The 15707-nt window shown below is 37.5% G+C and overlaps 1 protein-coding gene across 1 annotated transcript in view; it reads left to right on the top strand.

Moving 5' to 3' along the window:
• Positions 1-3357: 3357 nt before the first annotated feature.
• MYH2 (myosin heavy chain 2) overlaps positions 3358-15707 on the top strand; it is a 22420-nt gene continuing 10070 nt past the window's right edge. The window contains 19 exon segments of the mRNA XM_025040084.1: positions 3358-3561; positions 3650-3793; positions 5011-5042; positions 5815-5929; positions 6021-6113; positions 6251-6314; positions 6941-7039; positions 7132-7235; positions 7387-7525; positions 7739-7857; positions 7948-8097; positions 9311-9481; positions 9608-9917; positions 10561-10631; positions 11469-11556; positions 11646-11763; positions 12859-12982; positions 13071-13207; positions 14494-14749. Coding sequence (XP_024895852.1) covers positions 3358-3561; positions 3650-3793; positions 5011-5042; positions 5815-5929; positions 6021-6113; positions 6251-6314; positions 6941-7039; positions 7132-7235; positions 7387-7525; positions 7739-7857; positions 7948-8097; positions 9311-9481; positions 9608-9917; positions 10561-10631; positions 11469-11556; positions 11646-11763; positions 12859-12982; positions 13071-13207; positions 14494-14749 — 2538 coding nt within the window.

Raw genomic sequence — 15707 nt, 5'->3', positions numbered from 1 at the left:
CGTTTGGACCAGAAAATGAACACATTCTTTAAAAACAACATTAACTTAAACCCATAGTTTTCAACATGCAGGTTGATGGACCTGGAGCATAAGCTGTGGAAAAGAGAGAGAAGTGGTCATTGGAAAACTTATATCTTGGATCCCAACTCCTCTAGGGCTTAATCTCTCTTCTCTTTAAATCTGTGATCATTCTTCTTTCAATTTCATCTATTTCGTTTTGTTTTGTTTTGTTTTCATTTTTAAAAGAATCCTCTTTTGAAAATCATTGCTTTTATTTTTAAGGCAGTAATTCATGCACCAGGCACAAAATTTAAAAGGTATAAAAGGGTATAGTATAAAATGTCAGTCTCTCTTTGACCCTGTTACTGATCATTTATTTCCCCTCTCTAGAGGTCACCAGTTAACCAATTTCTTAAGCATCACTTCTTTTTCATTTTCACCACCAGCTCCCTAGACCAGGTTCTCACTTCTTCACGTCTATCTTAATGTAACTGCTGAAATTATATTTAAAAAATTTACCCACTCCTTTTTTTTTCTTCTTTGATGAAAATAATGTTGAAATTTCTAGGATAATGAGATATATTTTAAATTCACTTGAACTCTTTTTCATATCAACTATTTCAAAAGATGGTGATGCTCCAATTTTTAAAAACTCCACGTATTGGAGTCAGCCTACTGCTAAGATCGTCACCACTAAAAGGGCATATCATTCACAGATACATAGAAATACCTGATACATTCAAAGTCCAAGATTTGGAGTTCCCATTCTGAGCTTCCTCCACCAGAACAACCTACTTGGCCTTTCAAGACCCCTCCACTATCTCGTTTCATAATTTTTTATCACACAAAGAAATGTTCTCACCAAGCCCTTTATTGATATAGCCAAATCACTTCCACATTATTCTAGCATACTACTCTAATGAATCATTTTTTTCTCAGTGTGCTGACATGAAAAATGTTGGAAAGCACTCCCCAAAAGCACCTTTTACTACCAGAAACTATTAAGCCTTTCTTAATGCAGGCAAGTCGAATGAGTAGGTGGACGGGAAGCTGTGCTGTGTGGAGGACAGGCTCGGGCAAAAGTAAAATAGTGAAAGAGTAAAGATACTCCAGAAACTATAAGAATATTGGAACGAAAAGAGAGTTTTCTTTCTTTTTACATTTTTGAGGGCACGTAGCTTAATTTTGCAGGGCTGGAAAGGAAGGATTAACAGGTTGAAAATTAACCCTCACAAAATTAAAATAATTAGTATTTTATTTTTATCATCTTACTATGTTAAATATGAAAAGTGATGCAAGGCAAGCCTGAATGGCATGCCCAGCAAGGTCAGAAAGGATTTATGAGAGAAGCCAGGTATCTGGCTGCCCAGCCACTGTCTTTATCCACCAGCCTGAACCTTGCATTCAGATCATCTTCTCGAATTATCCATAGGAGACTTATCCACATACTCAATAAGAAAAATATTTCTAATTATATCCAACCATTCTTAATATGAATGAGAATTATGTGGGTACGTAAGATTGCCAAGACTTTTTTTTGCCAAACGATTCCTTTTGACTTAAGAAAGAGGAGGCAGCTGCATTGTTTCCATACCTATCCATATAAAAGAGCCCTTGGAATGAAGCTGACTCGTCCTGCTTTAAAAAGCTCCAAGGTAAGTGGGAACAGGACAGGACTTTCAAGAGGGACACTGGCCACACTGGCCCGTGTCGGCTGCAGCTGCTAATTCTGGTACTGTTCCTTCTTATACTGCACATTTTACATCCATGACTTTTGTTGCCTTTTGTTTACAAAGCAAATAATGCTGCAAATGGGGTTTTGTTTTGTTTTGGTTTTGATTAACTAATCAAGTGCTTTTTCCTTTTCTTAGACAGACCTGTCTCACTTCTAGGCTACATCTTCTCGCTTGCTAACCAGGTAAGACTTGAACTAACCAGTCCCTGGAGGAAAATGAGAGAGCCTCTGGGATGGATCTGTGTCACTTAGCAACCTTTGAAAACCTGCTTGTCTCAGTAAATACCTTGCTTCAGGAAAGGTGCTGAAGAGAGAGAAAGGGAGAAATTGCCTTTTAGAAAAATGTACAATATCCTTACTGAGGACTCAAGCATTGGTGGGGTGAAATTTTAGCAATATCGTTTTGTTTCTGTAGGGGAAAAAAAAATCTGCATTAAGATTCCCCTGCTAAAATCTCTAATTTGATCAAATTTGTCCTGCTATTAGAATTCACTTAGTAAACATGATATCTAACAAATAAGAAAGGAAGTACCTAGGGAAATGCTTCCTTTAATCTTCTTTAAAACCTTTTTTAGTTACCTTACCCAGTGCTGAATGTTGTATGAAACAAAAACACTGTGAAATTATTGTTACATATATAATAAAAATATTAATCTGCCCTACTACTACAGACTGCATTTCTAAAGAGAGAGTCTGGTGGCTAGTTGATTAAAATGAGTTTCAAGTAATTTGATCATATAATGACTGCAAGGGCATTCTTTGCCAAACTTTTTATTCTACTGATACCACTGGCAATTTGCAGATAACATAGAATGGAGTAGCCCAAACTTGCATTCTTCAGAAGAAAATTTGGGAAAGCAAAGGGAGCCCTTCAGTGTAGAAGAACAAGGATAACATTTTCTGTGGCTTTTATCCTCAATTGGTTTACTGGGTTAAACTGATTAACTGGATTTAATATGCAAATAAATTATATTAGACAAATTCTACTAAGCACCCAATTTAAAAAAAAGGTAAACAAAAATATAATCCACCCAAATCCACTGAATGTGAGCACATCTAAAGGAGAAAATAAAGTTCTTTTACATCATACAGCAAGAAATCGAATGTTGTTACATTATAATAAATAACATCTAAATGGTAGGCTGAACTATGTCAACTATATCAAGTTGCTTTATTGGTCATCATTTTAACTTTTTTTCAGAGTATCTTCATAATATCTCATTGTGATTTTAAAAAGGCAAATATTGTGATCCCTATTCTAAAGATGGAAACATTGAGGCTCAAAAAGATTAGGTGGCTTACCCAAGGTCACAAGCTCCTTAACAACATGCTGAAACTACAACTCAGCTCTCGATTAGAATGCCAGTCTCGAAAAATAAAGGATAATGGATTTAAAGCACTAAGTACAGTGTTGGGTCCACAGTGACCCCTGACACATTTGAGTTCTTGTGATTATGTTTGTTTCAATAACGGTAGCATGGTATACAGTGGACCTGCCTGGTGGGATTTCCAACAGGACCCTTGAAATATCATCGGTATAGAAATTTATTCATATACATGACAGTTCAGAATCTCTAGTGTGAAACATTTCATCTCCTTTAGGACCTCTGAGTTCAGCAGCCATGAGTTCAGACCAAGAAATGGCTGTTTTTGGTGAGGCTGCTCCTTACCTCCGAAAGTCTGAGAAGGAGCGCATTGAGGCCCAGAATAGGCCCTTTGATGCCAAGACATCTGTCTTTGTGGCGGAACCCAAAGAATCCTTTGTCAAAGGGACTATCCAGAGCAAAGAAGGAGGGAAAGTGACCGTGAAGACCGAAGCGGGAGCGGTGAGTAGAGGCCCAGGAATCGACATTTTATTGATTTTGCTGTTTGGTCACGCAATTGAAATAAAAAGTTATCTTTCCTGTTTACCAGACTCTGACAGTGAAAGATGATCAGGTGTTCCCCATGAACCCTCCCAAATATGACAAGATCGAGGACATGGCCATGATGACTCACCTGCATGAGCCCGCTGTGCTATACAACCTCAAAGAGCGCTATGCAGCCTGGATGATCTACGTGAGTGCCCTGCTTGACATTATTTTTAAATAACTCCGTGTACTGTATTAGCTAAAACAAATTAAAAACTTTATTTTCAGACTTTGCTACTGCAATATTATCTTTGACCAATCATTTGGTTAATGATGTAAATTCTGATGTATTTGAAAATATGCACATGGAAAGCCATTTACTAGATACTGAATTAGTTGGAAAACTGAATCATTTTGTACAGCGGTGGGTGTTAGAGGGAGGCAGTAAATGAATGAAACCATAAAGACTGGTGAGAGGTTACTACTTCCGGGATTTTATCAGACCATGCTACTGCTCCATCCCTATGAAGCTTTTTCAGTCTCCCTGCTTGAAAAAACATGATTTGTTTTATATACGTTAAGTAACAGGAGTAAGATTAAGTAACAATTGAATCACATTTTCTGAATAGAAATGAAAAACGTGTTCAATCATTTTCATGTCTAAGTTTCTTATTGATTATGAATTAGATATTTTAGAAGTACTGTTATCTCATTGAAGTCATCAGAGCTCATTTCAGATATGATATGCTCCCTCTGAACGAAGATGGTGTTTGAGGGCTACAGGCATATAAACAAAAGTTGTTATTTTTCCCCTTTAAAGGGGTTTTATTCTGATCAAAGTACCCTTTCCAACTAATCTTTCTTTGACCCAATGTCATACATTTTGGAAAGACTGATCAGAGTTAGGGTTGCGGTTTGTGGCTATGAGACACAGGCGTGTGTGTGTATGTGTGTGCGTGTGTGTGTATGTGCGTGCGTGCATGCACGTGCATGCATGGCCAATTGATCCATTAGAAAGTAAATCTCAATCATGGTTTGATTAATTCTATTTTAACCTATTAAACTATAGTCCAAACCCTTAGCATATTATGCATTTTTCAGTTATATGCATTAATCAGCAAACAGAATGACACTGAAATCTGCAGATGACAACTAGGGACTGTGTCTGCCTTTGGCAAGAACTGCTTTTTATTTTAAACCGGAACACACTTTCTGTGGGGGCTTAAGGAATTTAAAATATGATGATGTTTTATGTTTCTCTTCCCCAATTTAAGAAGCGTAAGAATAATAACATATATAACTTAACAATACTATATTGAAAAAGTCCATTGTAAATGGTACTTACATTCAATATCCTAAGTGTTTTCCTGTACAAAGTTTTGTTTGTGTAACTGGTATATATGCTGACTGTCCACGGTTTTTCTTCTAGATCGGGAGAATCAGTCTATCCTAATCACGTATGTATCATTATTCTGAGCCTTATTAGTATTTTACTCTCAATAGAAAAGGACAAACCAAAAGAAGAAATTAGTTAATGCCCGTATACTAAAGCAATGGCATGATCGGCCTGAAACCAGATATTGTTTTCACTTATTACAAGGTTTAGAATGCATCGGAATGTAAAATAATACTGCAAAGTACTCACTTGCTAGTCCAGTCTTGTAAGTTTCACAGGACTTACCTGGGAGTAAGCAATGTAAAATCCCTTCTCTGGACATGGCCAGAATCCAATACAGGTCAGTGAGCACCATACAACCATCCGAAGGTTGAGCAGTTTAGGTATGTTACCAGTGTTTCGTTTTTAAGGCCTACTTAAAGAATGCCTATTCCTTCAAAGACTTAATTTGGGCCATGTCTTTAGTCTAAGTAAAATGAAGAACACTCACATTGTTTCATAGAGTTTTTTTTTTATTGTTTCATTTACTGCCTAGTTGTTGAGTGGCTGCTTTTTGGGTCCCTCGGGCCCAAGTCTCAGCACCTAGAAGAGAGCCTGGCTATTTTAAGTGCAGAAGAAATGTGTATTACATAAATAGTGAATGAATTTCTCTACTTCTTGTCAGTGCTAAGCAATAGAAGTAAGATGAGCTATACGTAGGCTGAAGAGAATGATCTAGTAGACTCTGACAGACATATAAAAATAGATGCAAAAGTAGTAAATGCTGATGGTGTAGATAGTTTCATTTCTCACAAAGCTTAATTTCTCACATATGTTCGGTCACTGTTTGACAGTGGAGAATCTGGTGCAGGGAAGACTGTGAACACCAAGCGTGTCATCCAGTACTTTGCAACAATTGCAGTCACTGGGGAGAAGAAGAAGGAGGAAACTACCTCTGGCAAAATGCAGGTGAGTCAGATGGCCAGAGTCCGAATCAAGACTGCCAGGGCTCTCAGGAAGTCTGGAACTCCAGATATGAGGACTGCTCTTGCCTTTGCAGGGGACTCTGGAAGATCAGATCATCAGTGCCAACCCCCTACTGGAGGCCTTTGGCAACGCCAAGACCGTGAGGAATGACAACTCCTCTCGCTTTGTAAGTCTCTTGGTCACGGGAGGGTTTTCTCAGCTCTTAAATGCCAGGGAAAGCATGTCTGAATTATTATCCCAATCTCATCTTTCTTGTGTGCTTCAGGTTTTGTATATAATAACATCATCTTTTTTACTTGCAAGGGTAAATTCATCAGGATCCACTTTGGTACCACGGGAAAACTGGCATCTGCTGATATCGAAACATGTGAGTAACAGGACCTCCTAAATAGAATCCAAGAATGACAAATGATGGTTTGGAGGAACATTTTGCAGCTCCTGCCGAGCCTGGAGCCTGTGAAACACCAGTCTGCTGCCAAACGTGCCCATGGTTAATGCCAGTCTTATCCACAGTCCACGGGGTGCTTTATCCATGTCAGGCATGAGCCAATAATTCTGTAGGAGCTGCCAGGAGCTGTTTGGCCTCACGATGAATTTCAAATGTTTCTAAGAAAAAACTAACACTAGGGGTAAATGAGTTGCCTATGGGTTGCGTATATGTGGTTACTTCCTAGTCTGAGCCTTGATAAATGTTGTTTTCTACTAAAAAGTGAGAAGAGACTCTGGGGATGAAGGGGTTATCAAGAATCAGTTATATTCCAAATGTCAAGGATCTTTTATATGAGAAATGAATATGGGTCAGAATGCTTTAGTTTATTTCTGGAAATGGTAAGAGCCACTGCCATTGTAGAGAGGTAATATGTGGCACCTCATGGGAACGTTCAGCTGAAATCTCAAGGGACCAATGAGATATAGCTTATTACCCTAAGTGCCAAAATCATTCCAGGAACTTTATAATTTCCCCCCTAATCCGATGGCTACTTTCCATTGCAGATCTTCTGGAGAAGTCTAGAGTTACCTTCCAGCTAAAGGCAGAAAGAAGCTACCATATCTTTTATCAGATCACATCTAACAAGAAGCCAGAACTAATTGGTAAGAAAGACCTTAAACTTATAAGCTAGAAGTTAATCATTTTATTAACATCTTCTAATGTAATACATATCCCCTGAACTCTGTGTACTCAGAAATGCTCCTGATCACCACCAATCCATATGACTATGCCTTCGTCAGTCAAGGGGAGATCTCAGTCCCCAGCATTGATGATCAAGAAGAGTTGATAGCCACAGATGTAAGTTACACATGCAATTTTTTCAAAGTCCATTATGTATGAGAATGACAATAACAACCTGCTATAGGTGTGTAGTTAAACATATGGGATAAATTCTCCTAAATAAATTAGTGCCTCTGCCTTAATTTTATCCTCTCCTCTCTCTTGGTAGAGTGCCATTGAGATCCTGGGCTTCACTTCTGATGAAAGTGTGTCCATCTATAAGCTCACAGGGGCAGTAATGCATTATGGGAACATGAAATTCAAGCAAAAGCAGCGTGAGGAGCAAGCTGAGCCAGATGGCACTGAAGGTACCAAATAAAGCTCGATCTGTATTTAATAAGAGGATTTAGGGGGGAAAAAGCTATTCCAAACTCATGTCTCCTTTACAGCTAAGCTTCTGACAGACAGACACAACTTTACACCCATACAGACTTTCTATAAAGTGATTCACTAATGACTGTCCCTGTGAATTGTGGAGCAAGCAGTAGGTCATGTTGGGTACCTGAATTGTGTCTCTACAGTTGCTGACAAGGCAGCTTATCTCCAGGGTCTGAACTCTGCTGACCTGCTCAAAGCCCTCTGCTACCCCAGGGTCAAAGTCGGCAATGAGTATGTCACCAAAGGCCAGACTGTAGAGCAGGTAGGCGCATAATTCAAATTCACTGCCAGAGGTGCAAACATTTTATATTCCTCTAATAACCTCAAAAAATATATCTTTTTTTCTTTCAAGGTATACAATGCAGTGGGTGCCCTGGCCAAAGCCGTCTATGATAAGATGTTCCTGTGGATGGTCACCCGCATCAACCAGCAGCTGGACACCAAGCAGCCCAGGCAGTACTTCATTGGGGTGTTGGACATTGCTGGTTTTGAGATCTTTGATGTGAGTTGAGAGTTGAATGGTAAGGGGTTTTTTTAGTAAGGCAATGGAAATATCAATAAGAAGAAATATGTGACTATTATGACCTTTTCTTAACACCATCAAAAAGACTTAAAGGAATGTGATTGGGCAGTTCTTTATCGTTTATTTTAGTGACAATTCTACATCTACGAGAAATAATGCACTTGATATAAACTCTTTAACTTGCTGCATCACCCAAAAGGTGTTAAGAATTAGCTTGGTATGGGGGTGGGGAGACTCTAAAAATCTCACAATGCAAAATGAAGTTAAAATAAAAATATCAAAGTAAACCTGTGTAATGTACAGTATACTCTGAATATATAGTGAAAAAAACATTTAGAAATACCTAGGCAGATAGTAAAAGCTGATGAAATGTTAGTTATTTAATTAACTCTTAATTCTTAATATGATATCATTAGATAAAAATTCATATATTTTTAAGATTTTTAAAATCAGCTTCAAGTATACAGTACATTGGTTAAACATTTATATATTTGATTCTGGAATATATTTTTCCTGCTTATAGTTTACTTTCCATTTCTAAAAGCACAATTTGGGCATTGCAGAAAATATGGAACATCAAGAAAAAGGACTCCACATTAATTTCACTATTTATATCTAGCTAATGTTAACATTTTGGCATTTTTTAAAAACCAAGCCACTGTTAACATACTGTACATAATACTTAGTATCATAATTTTTTTCATTTTAAATAAAAAGAGAATAAGGGTGGCAGTTATTGCTCGCTTGCAATGCTGACCATGATGACTTCCATACAACAGACTCCTCCCAGCCCACTTCCAATAGGTCACAAATTAGCTTTTATATGAATCAACAAAAAATGCAGAAGTTAATGGGAATAAACATGAAAGGATTAAGTAGGAACTCAGAAAAATATCTGAATAAACTTAAGCAAGTGCAGGAAAATGTATTAATAATGATTTAAGATTCTGCATAAATGGCAGCAGAGAAAAAAGTAGACTTCACAGGCCACCAATAATTTCTATATCTATACTATAAAGGCTATTTGACATATATTTTTTTATTAAAAAGTCTCATATTTAAGGATGCTCAATTTGCTAAGAGAAAAGTAAGGACATCAGGCTAGAGCCTGAGCAATGAGGAGGAAGGTTGGTGGGTCTTTGATTTTGAAAAAAGTCTAACTTTTCACATGAACATTATATTTTGGTGTTAGTATAACAGCCTGGAGCAGCTGTGCATCAACTTCACCAACGAGAAACTGCAACAGTTTTTCAACCACCACATGTTCGTGCTGGAGCAGGAGGAGTACAAGAAGGAAGGCATCGAGTGGACATTCATTGACTTCGGGATGGACCTGGCTGCCTGCATCGAGCTCATCGAGAAGGTCTGTTTTGCATTTCACTAACCATGTTTTGTGACAACTGGATTATTCATTGCATCTTATTTTAATTCTTTGTACAGAGACAAATGTTTAAATAGAATTATAACTTTGTATGCGGTCCACTTTTAGCCTATGGGCATCTTCTCCATCCTGGAAGAGGAGTGCATGTTCCCCAAGGCCACCGATACCTCCTTCAAGAACAAGCTATATGAACAACATCTTGGAAAGTCAAACAACTTCCAGAAGCCCAAGGTCGTCAAAGGCAAGGCTGAGGCCCACTTCTCACTGATCCACTATGCTGGCACTGTGGACTACAACATTACTGGCTGGCTTGACAAGAACAAGGACCCCCTGAATGAGACCGTGGTTGGGCTGTACCAGAAGTCTTCAGTGAAAACTCTAGCTCACCTCTTCTCTGGGGCTCAAACTGCTGAAGCAGGTAATACTCAAAAAATACAACCCTTTCTCTGGAGATCACAAAATGTGATGCTAGATTGAGGCTGGTAATCTCATAGTCCTGGCAGAAGGATCGCTGGGCCAAACCCATGGTGCCTCTGAATTTTGAATAAGTAGGCTGCATTGTAGTTATATATATGTGGCTCACTTAAGCACTGACAGAGGCCCTACTACAAAGGGTCAGAAAAGAACCGTTAGGATCTCAATAAAGAAAAGCCTTGGCTTCTATATTTCTCTCCTGATTCTTTATACACTTCTGCTGGATATTGAGTATCTGGGGATGTTTAAGGAAATATAGTGACAAAATTCTGCCTCTCAATTTTAGTTTTTATTAATAAATTTTGAAATTATAATGTCCCCAAATGTCCTAATATTGAGGAGTCCATCTCTATGTGGTGAGGTGAATGCTTTTCACTTCATTTCCTAGTGGAGAAAATAAAAAACACAGAAAAGTAGATGCAAACTTAGTTGGCACACAAGATTCATTCAGGTTCAAACAGAGAGGCTGGTAGCATCAAAAAAAAAAAAATGCTTCACTTCAGTACAGAAATCACCAAATAGGCAAGAAATAGCCCTGTTGATTCAAAACTGTATTTGAATGACATCTTTTCTTATTTTTTCTCCAGAGGGAGGCGGTGCTAAGAAAGGTGGTAAGAAGAAGGGCTCTTCTTTCCAGACCGTGTCTGCTCTTTTCAGAGTAAGCAAGAAACTGTTCTTGACACTCCCTAGTTTCTTTGGGAATTTGTTTTTAAAAGCAAAGAATCTTCTTTTCACACATTGTTTAGGAAAGGACTGACATTAACTAATGACTTCTGTTAATCTAGTTTTGGAGAGAAGAGCTTTAAATTACACAGGAATTATTAGCTCATCTCTCATGCTAAGCCAAAAAATAAATAATATTTATAAAGATTTTTATAAAACTTAATACTCCATCATTCATAATTTACTTGAGTCTTAAAAATAAGTAATGATGTACTCAGAGAAACAAAAATCATCAGTAAGACCAGTGAAAATCTAGCAAGCCTATAAGGAGCTTAATATGGTATCCTTGTTCTTAATCCAGTCAATTCTCAATTATAACTGGTGGAATTTTTCCCCTTATAGATAATCTTTATGCCTTAAACATTGATACAATTGGAAAGGGGAACTATATTTATGAAAAAAAGTTCAAATGTGGTACAGGCTTGCATTTCGTTATTGGAAAACCATGAAAGTGTGGCCATCTAGCATAGTAAGGCAATGGCCTTATAATGCATGTGGGTGGCCAGGGGGTAGGAAGAAGGACAATGACTGTATATACTAAAAAGAATCACGTGTCAGGCTGTTTTATATGTGTAACTTCTGTTAAGTGGAGAAAGAAATACTGAGCCAGAAACTGCATTTCAGGAGAAGAATTTCAAAATGTTAACCCTAAGTAAAAATGGTCCATACTGGTCATTCAGCTCAACTATAGACACATATTTTATAGACATCACCAAAATGCTCATAACCGTGTATAAAGTCTGAGATAACAGGATTTTTTCTGATTCCACAGGAGAACTTGAACAAGCTGATGACCAACCTCAGGAGTACTCACCCTCATTTTGTGCGGTGTATCATCCCCAATGAAACAAAAACTCCTGGTAAGAAGTTCTAGAATAAAAGCACAAAGCATTATGGCCATACCTTCTTTCTAACAAACTCTTCAATGAAGTAAATATGCATTTTTTAGGGGCCATGGAGCACGAACTTGTCCTGCACCAGCTGAGGTGTAATGGTGTGCTGGAAGGCATCCGCATCTGCAGAAAGGGATTCCCAAGCAGAATTCTTTATGCAGACTTCAAACAGAGGTCAGACTCTCTTAATTATGGTGTATCTTAAAGTTTAGTATAAATATATTTAATGCAAGTAAAATAATTTAGTGAAAACATGTCTCTATTTGTTATTTTTAATTTTCCACAAAAAGTAAAATATTATCAGCCTCAAAACACCCTTAAAATATAGATATGCCACATATTAAGCACTCTGCAGACTTTTCACTGGATTTACCAAGCTCCTGGGTTAGTTCGCAGATGTATACATTAACTTCAGTAATTATGAGTACTACCATTTTTGAGTGTTAATATATTTGGATTACCTCATTTAATCCTTATAAAAACTCAAGAGAGGCAAGTATTACCAATACTTATTTAATAGGTGAATAAACTGAAGCTCAAAGAAGTTACTTACCCAAAGTCACACGATTGCTAAGTGGCTGCATTAGGATATCTCTCATGCATGTATAGCTACCAATAAGTCATTTTCTGTCATTTCTTTTGTATCTTCATCTTTTTCCCCTCACACACTAGTTTCCCAGAACCATATCACCATAACAGCTCCTCAGCTCCTCTTTCCTCTCCCTAGATAAGTCCATCTTGAGAATCCAATAAGAAAGGCAAAGGGGACAAGGGGCCAGGTAATCATTGTAGGGAGCCGGTCTCTCCAAAGTCTGGGTCTGGTGGACTTGACAGAGAACTCCAGTGCTCAAGACCTAAAGCACCCCTATATTTGATTTTAGGTGTTCCTCATACCCAAAATGTACTTTCTACCACATTCCTCAACACAAATTTGCTTTCTTGGACTCAGTATCTTAAAAAGCAAATGCATCTAAACATGCTACATTTTATTGGTCATCTACACCTTAATGTGAACAGATTATAGAATCTTTTCCTGAGAAGAGGTCTGATGAGGCAAAAAAGAAAGTTTCAACTGTGCGGGAAGGTAAAATGGAATAAAAACAGATAGTTGATATTAGATTGACTATCCATATATACAATGTCTTTCCTGTGAAAATATATAATAATAATTTTTTAAAAGCTCTAACTTTGTAATGGATCATTTAATCTCTAGTGACCATTAATGGTGTCAGTAAATCAAGCTTTTAAAAACTGTATTTACTTTAACAGATATAAGGTGTTAAATGCCAGTGCTATCCCTGAAGGACAATTCATTGATAGCAAGAAGGCTTCTGAGAAGCTCCTTGCATCCATCGAGATTGACCACACCCAGTATAAATTTGGTCACACCAAGGTAATAGTCTCTAAAGCCTATCTGATGTTATCCATGTCCCTTTGAAGTTTAGGTAAAATTTCTGATCTGCAACTCTGCCTATGCTCAGGTCTTTTTCAAAGCTGGTCTTCTGGGGCTCCTAGAGGAGATGCGAGATGACAAGCTGGCCCAGTTGATTACCAGAACCCAGGCCAGGTGCAGAGGGTTCTTGGCAAGAGTGGAGTACCAGAAGATGGTGGAAAGAAGGTATAAAAAGATATTGTTTATTCGAGTCTTTCTTCAAAAACTCTTCCGAGGTGGCTTATAGTTACCACCTATAAGTGTGGGTTAAAAAAGAGAGAGAGAGAGAAGCATTAAGTGTGTGTAGTTTTTATCTAACAAGAGAAAACATACCAGTGAGAGCAGAGACAAAAGTTTGTCCTAGCACTTGGTTTTAATATGAATTTATTGGATAGATCATTAAATAAAATATATTGAATTGCATAGCAGACAGTAATTTCAACAGTGGTTTTATACAAGACACAGAAATTACTACTTCCATCTGATTATTTCTATTATGGAACAGTTATGACTACAAATATTAAAAGCATTTATCTGTGAAAGATTTCTTTCAATATGTTAAAACTGCACTGAAGTACATAGCTTTCTAGTAATCGAATTTGATGGGAACAGAGTTCTAAGACTAAAGAGCCAGGAGTCTCAAATGGCAGGATGCATATGAATGAGACCCATAGTGAGAAATGCATTTTTTATTGCCATATGTACATCCATACATATACATATATGTGTATAAACATGCAAATAATTTGCATAAAATAAATTTTATTTCTATCACTTATTGTTATACTAATATTTTCTCTTGTATTCTATTTAATGAAAAATAATAAGTTTGATCATGACCTACTAGACATATATTTGGGCAGTTAATTTTCTAAATATGAGGGTAATTATTTTTTTAATAATTTAAACTAAAACAAATATGATGATATAGAGTAACATGCAAAATTTGTACAATATGAAATTATAAAACCAGAGATTTTCAAAGAAATTCTGAGTTTTTAATGAGTCCTTTTATTCCAAGTCCCGCATCCCTAAGGGGCTAGTTCTCCTTTCACTGCTCTTAGTACTGTTCTCGTTGGAAAATTTGAGAAACATTGATGTAGAGCAATACTTCTCAAAGGGTTGCCTTTGGACCTGCATCATTAGCGTCTCTTGCAAGCTTGATAAAAATGCAAAATTTTAGGCCCTACCTCAGATTTTGTGAACCTGACTCTCTGGGAATAGGGTCAAGGAAGAGAATTATAGCAAACCCTTCCGATGATTCTTATATTCACCATAGTTTGAGAAACAGTGATGTAGAGAAATGAGTGACTAACAAGTCTTTGATCATCATCACAAAATCAATTTCTTTCATCCGTGCTTTTAAAAGTAGGTGAGGAACACTGTGGGGCAGCACCTCCAACTCTCTTTGCCAAGATTTCACCTCGTTTCATTATCTACACAACATTTAATTTGCATTAATTAAATTTCAGGGAGTCTATCTTCTGTATCCAGTACAACATCCGAGCCTTCATGAACGTCAAGCACTGGCCCTGGATGAAACTCTTCTTCAAGATCAAGCCTCTGCTGAAGAGTGCAGAAACTGAGAAGGAGATGGCCACCATGAAGGAAGAATTTCAGAAAACTAAAGATGAACTTGCCAAGTCAGAGGCAAAAAGGAAGGAACTTGAAGAAAAGATGGTGTCATTGTTGAAAGAGAAGAATGACTTGCAGCTCCAAGTGCAGGCTGTAAGTACTGGTGTCTTCCTGGGTCCTGCCAATCAAGATGCGAGTGCTAAAATGCTGGCCACCAGCAACATTAAGTTGGGTAGTCAGTGTGGGAGATACTCCCTGTAGGGAGGAAGTGAAAGCATTCTGATGGTACCAATAAAGTCCATGTATTCCTTCATCACCCAATAAACACTCCCAACCCAGCACTAGAGCAATGAGATTGAACTGACCATTGTCTTCCATTCTACACAATTTTATCAAACTACAGGATTTATGACTTCTTTTCCCTTTGAAGACAGTCCTTGAAAGTGATTTTAACATGAAACTATCCTAAGTAAAATATTAAAGGGAGGATAGCATGGAGAGAGTGATTTTTTTCTCTGAAAATTCCTTGAACTGCTAGGTGTCCATAGGTCTTAAATCGCAACATGTACAGCTGACAAATGACAATAATCTACATCAAATTTTATTGAATTATTGTTTTTTATTGATCTCCAAAAGTCAGATTTGCTCTTTCCAATCCATCTCCACAAGTCAGTGCCCCATCCCGTCATACCCAGATTACTGCAGCAGCACCTAAGTTGTTCTGCCTGCCCCCAACTCTCTCTTCTTCCATCCAGCCTTTTCACTGCTCACTCCTGAACCAATCATTTTAGAATTGCTTCCATCAACTCTGAAATGTAATTTATAAGGCTGTCTTTCTCTTGGACTGAATTGAATTGGTCTGGTATAATTTACTCATCAAAAAATCATATATTTTTCCTGTTGATTAAGATTGTTTTCTTCTGTCAGGCTTGGGTAATATAATGACTTCTCTTTCTTGATTATAAAAGAAAAAAAGAGCTTTTTTCTAGCCCCATCCCCATGAAACCTATCCTGAATTTTTTTCTGTTGTCCCTAGAGAATTACTTAGAATCTGTCCTATACCACTATATTCACTACATGACTATATGCAGCACATTTTATTGTTTTATGT

This window comes from Pteropus alecto, unplaced genomic scaffold (genome assembly GCF_000325575.1).
Source record: "Pteropus alecto unplaced genomic scaffold, ASM32557v1 scaffold398, whole genome shotgun sequence".
In the NCBI taxonomy this organism is placed as follows: domain Eukaryota; kingdom Metazoa; phylum Chordata; class Mammalia; order Chiroptera; family Pteropodidae; genus Pteropus; species Pteropus alecto.
The sequence above is the reverse complement of the archived record's forward strand: the minus strand, read 5'-3'. Positions and strand labels throughout refer to the sequence as shown.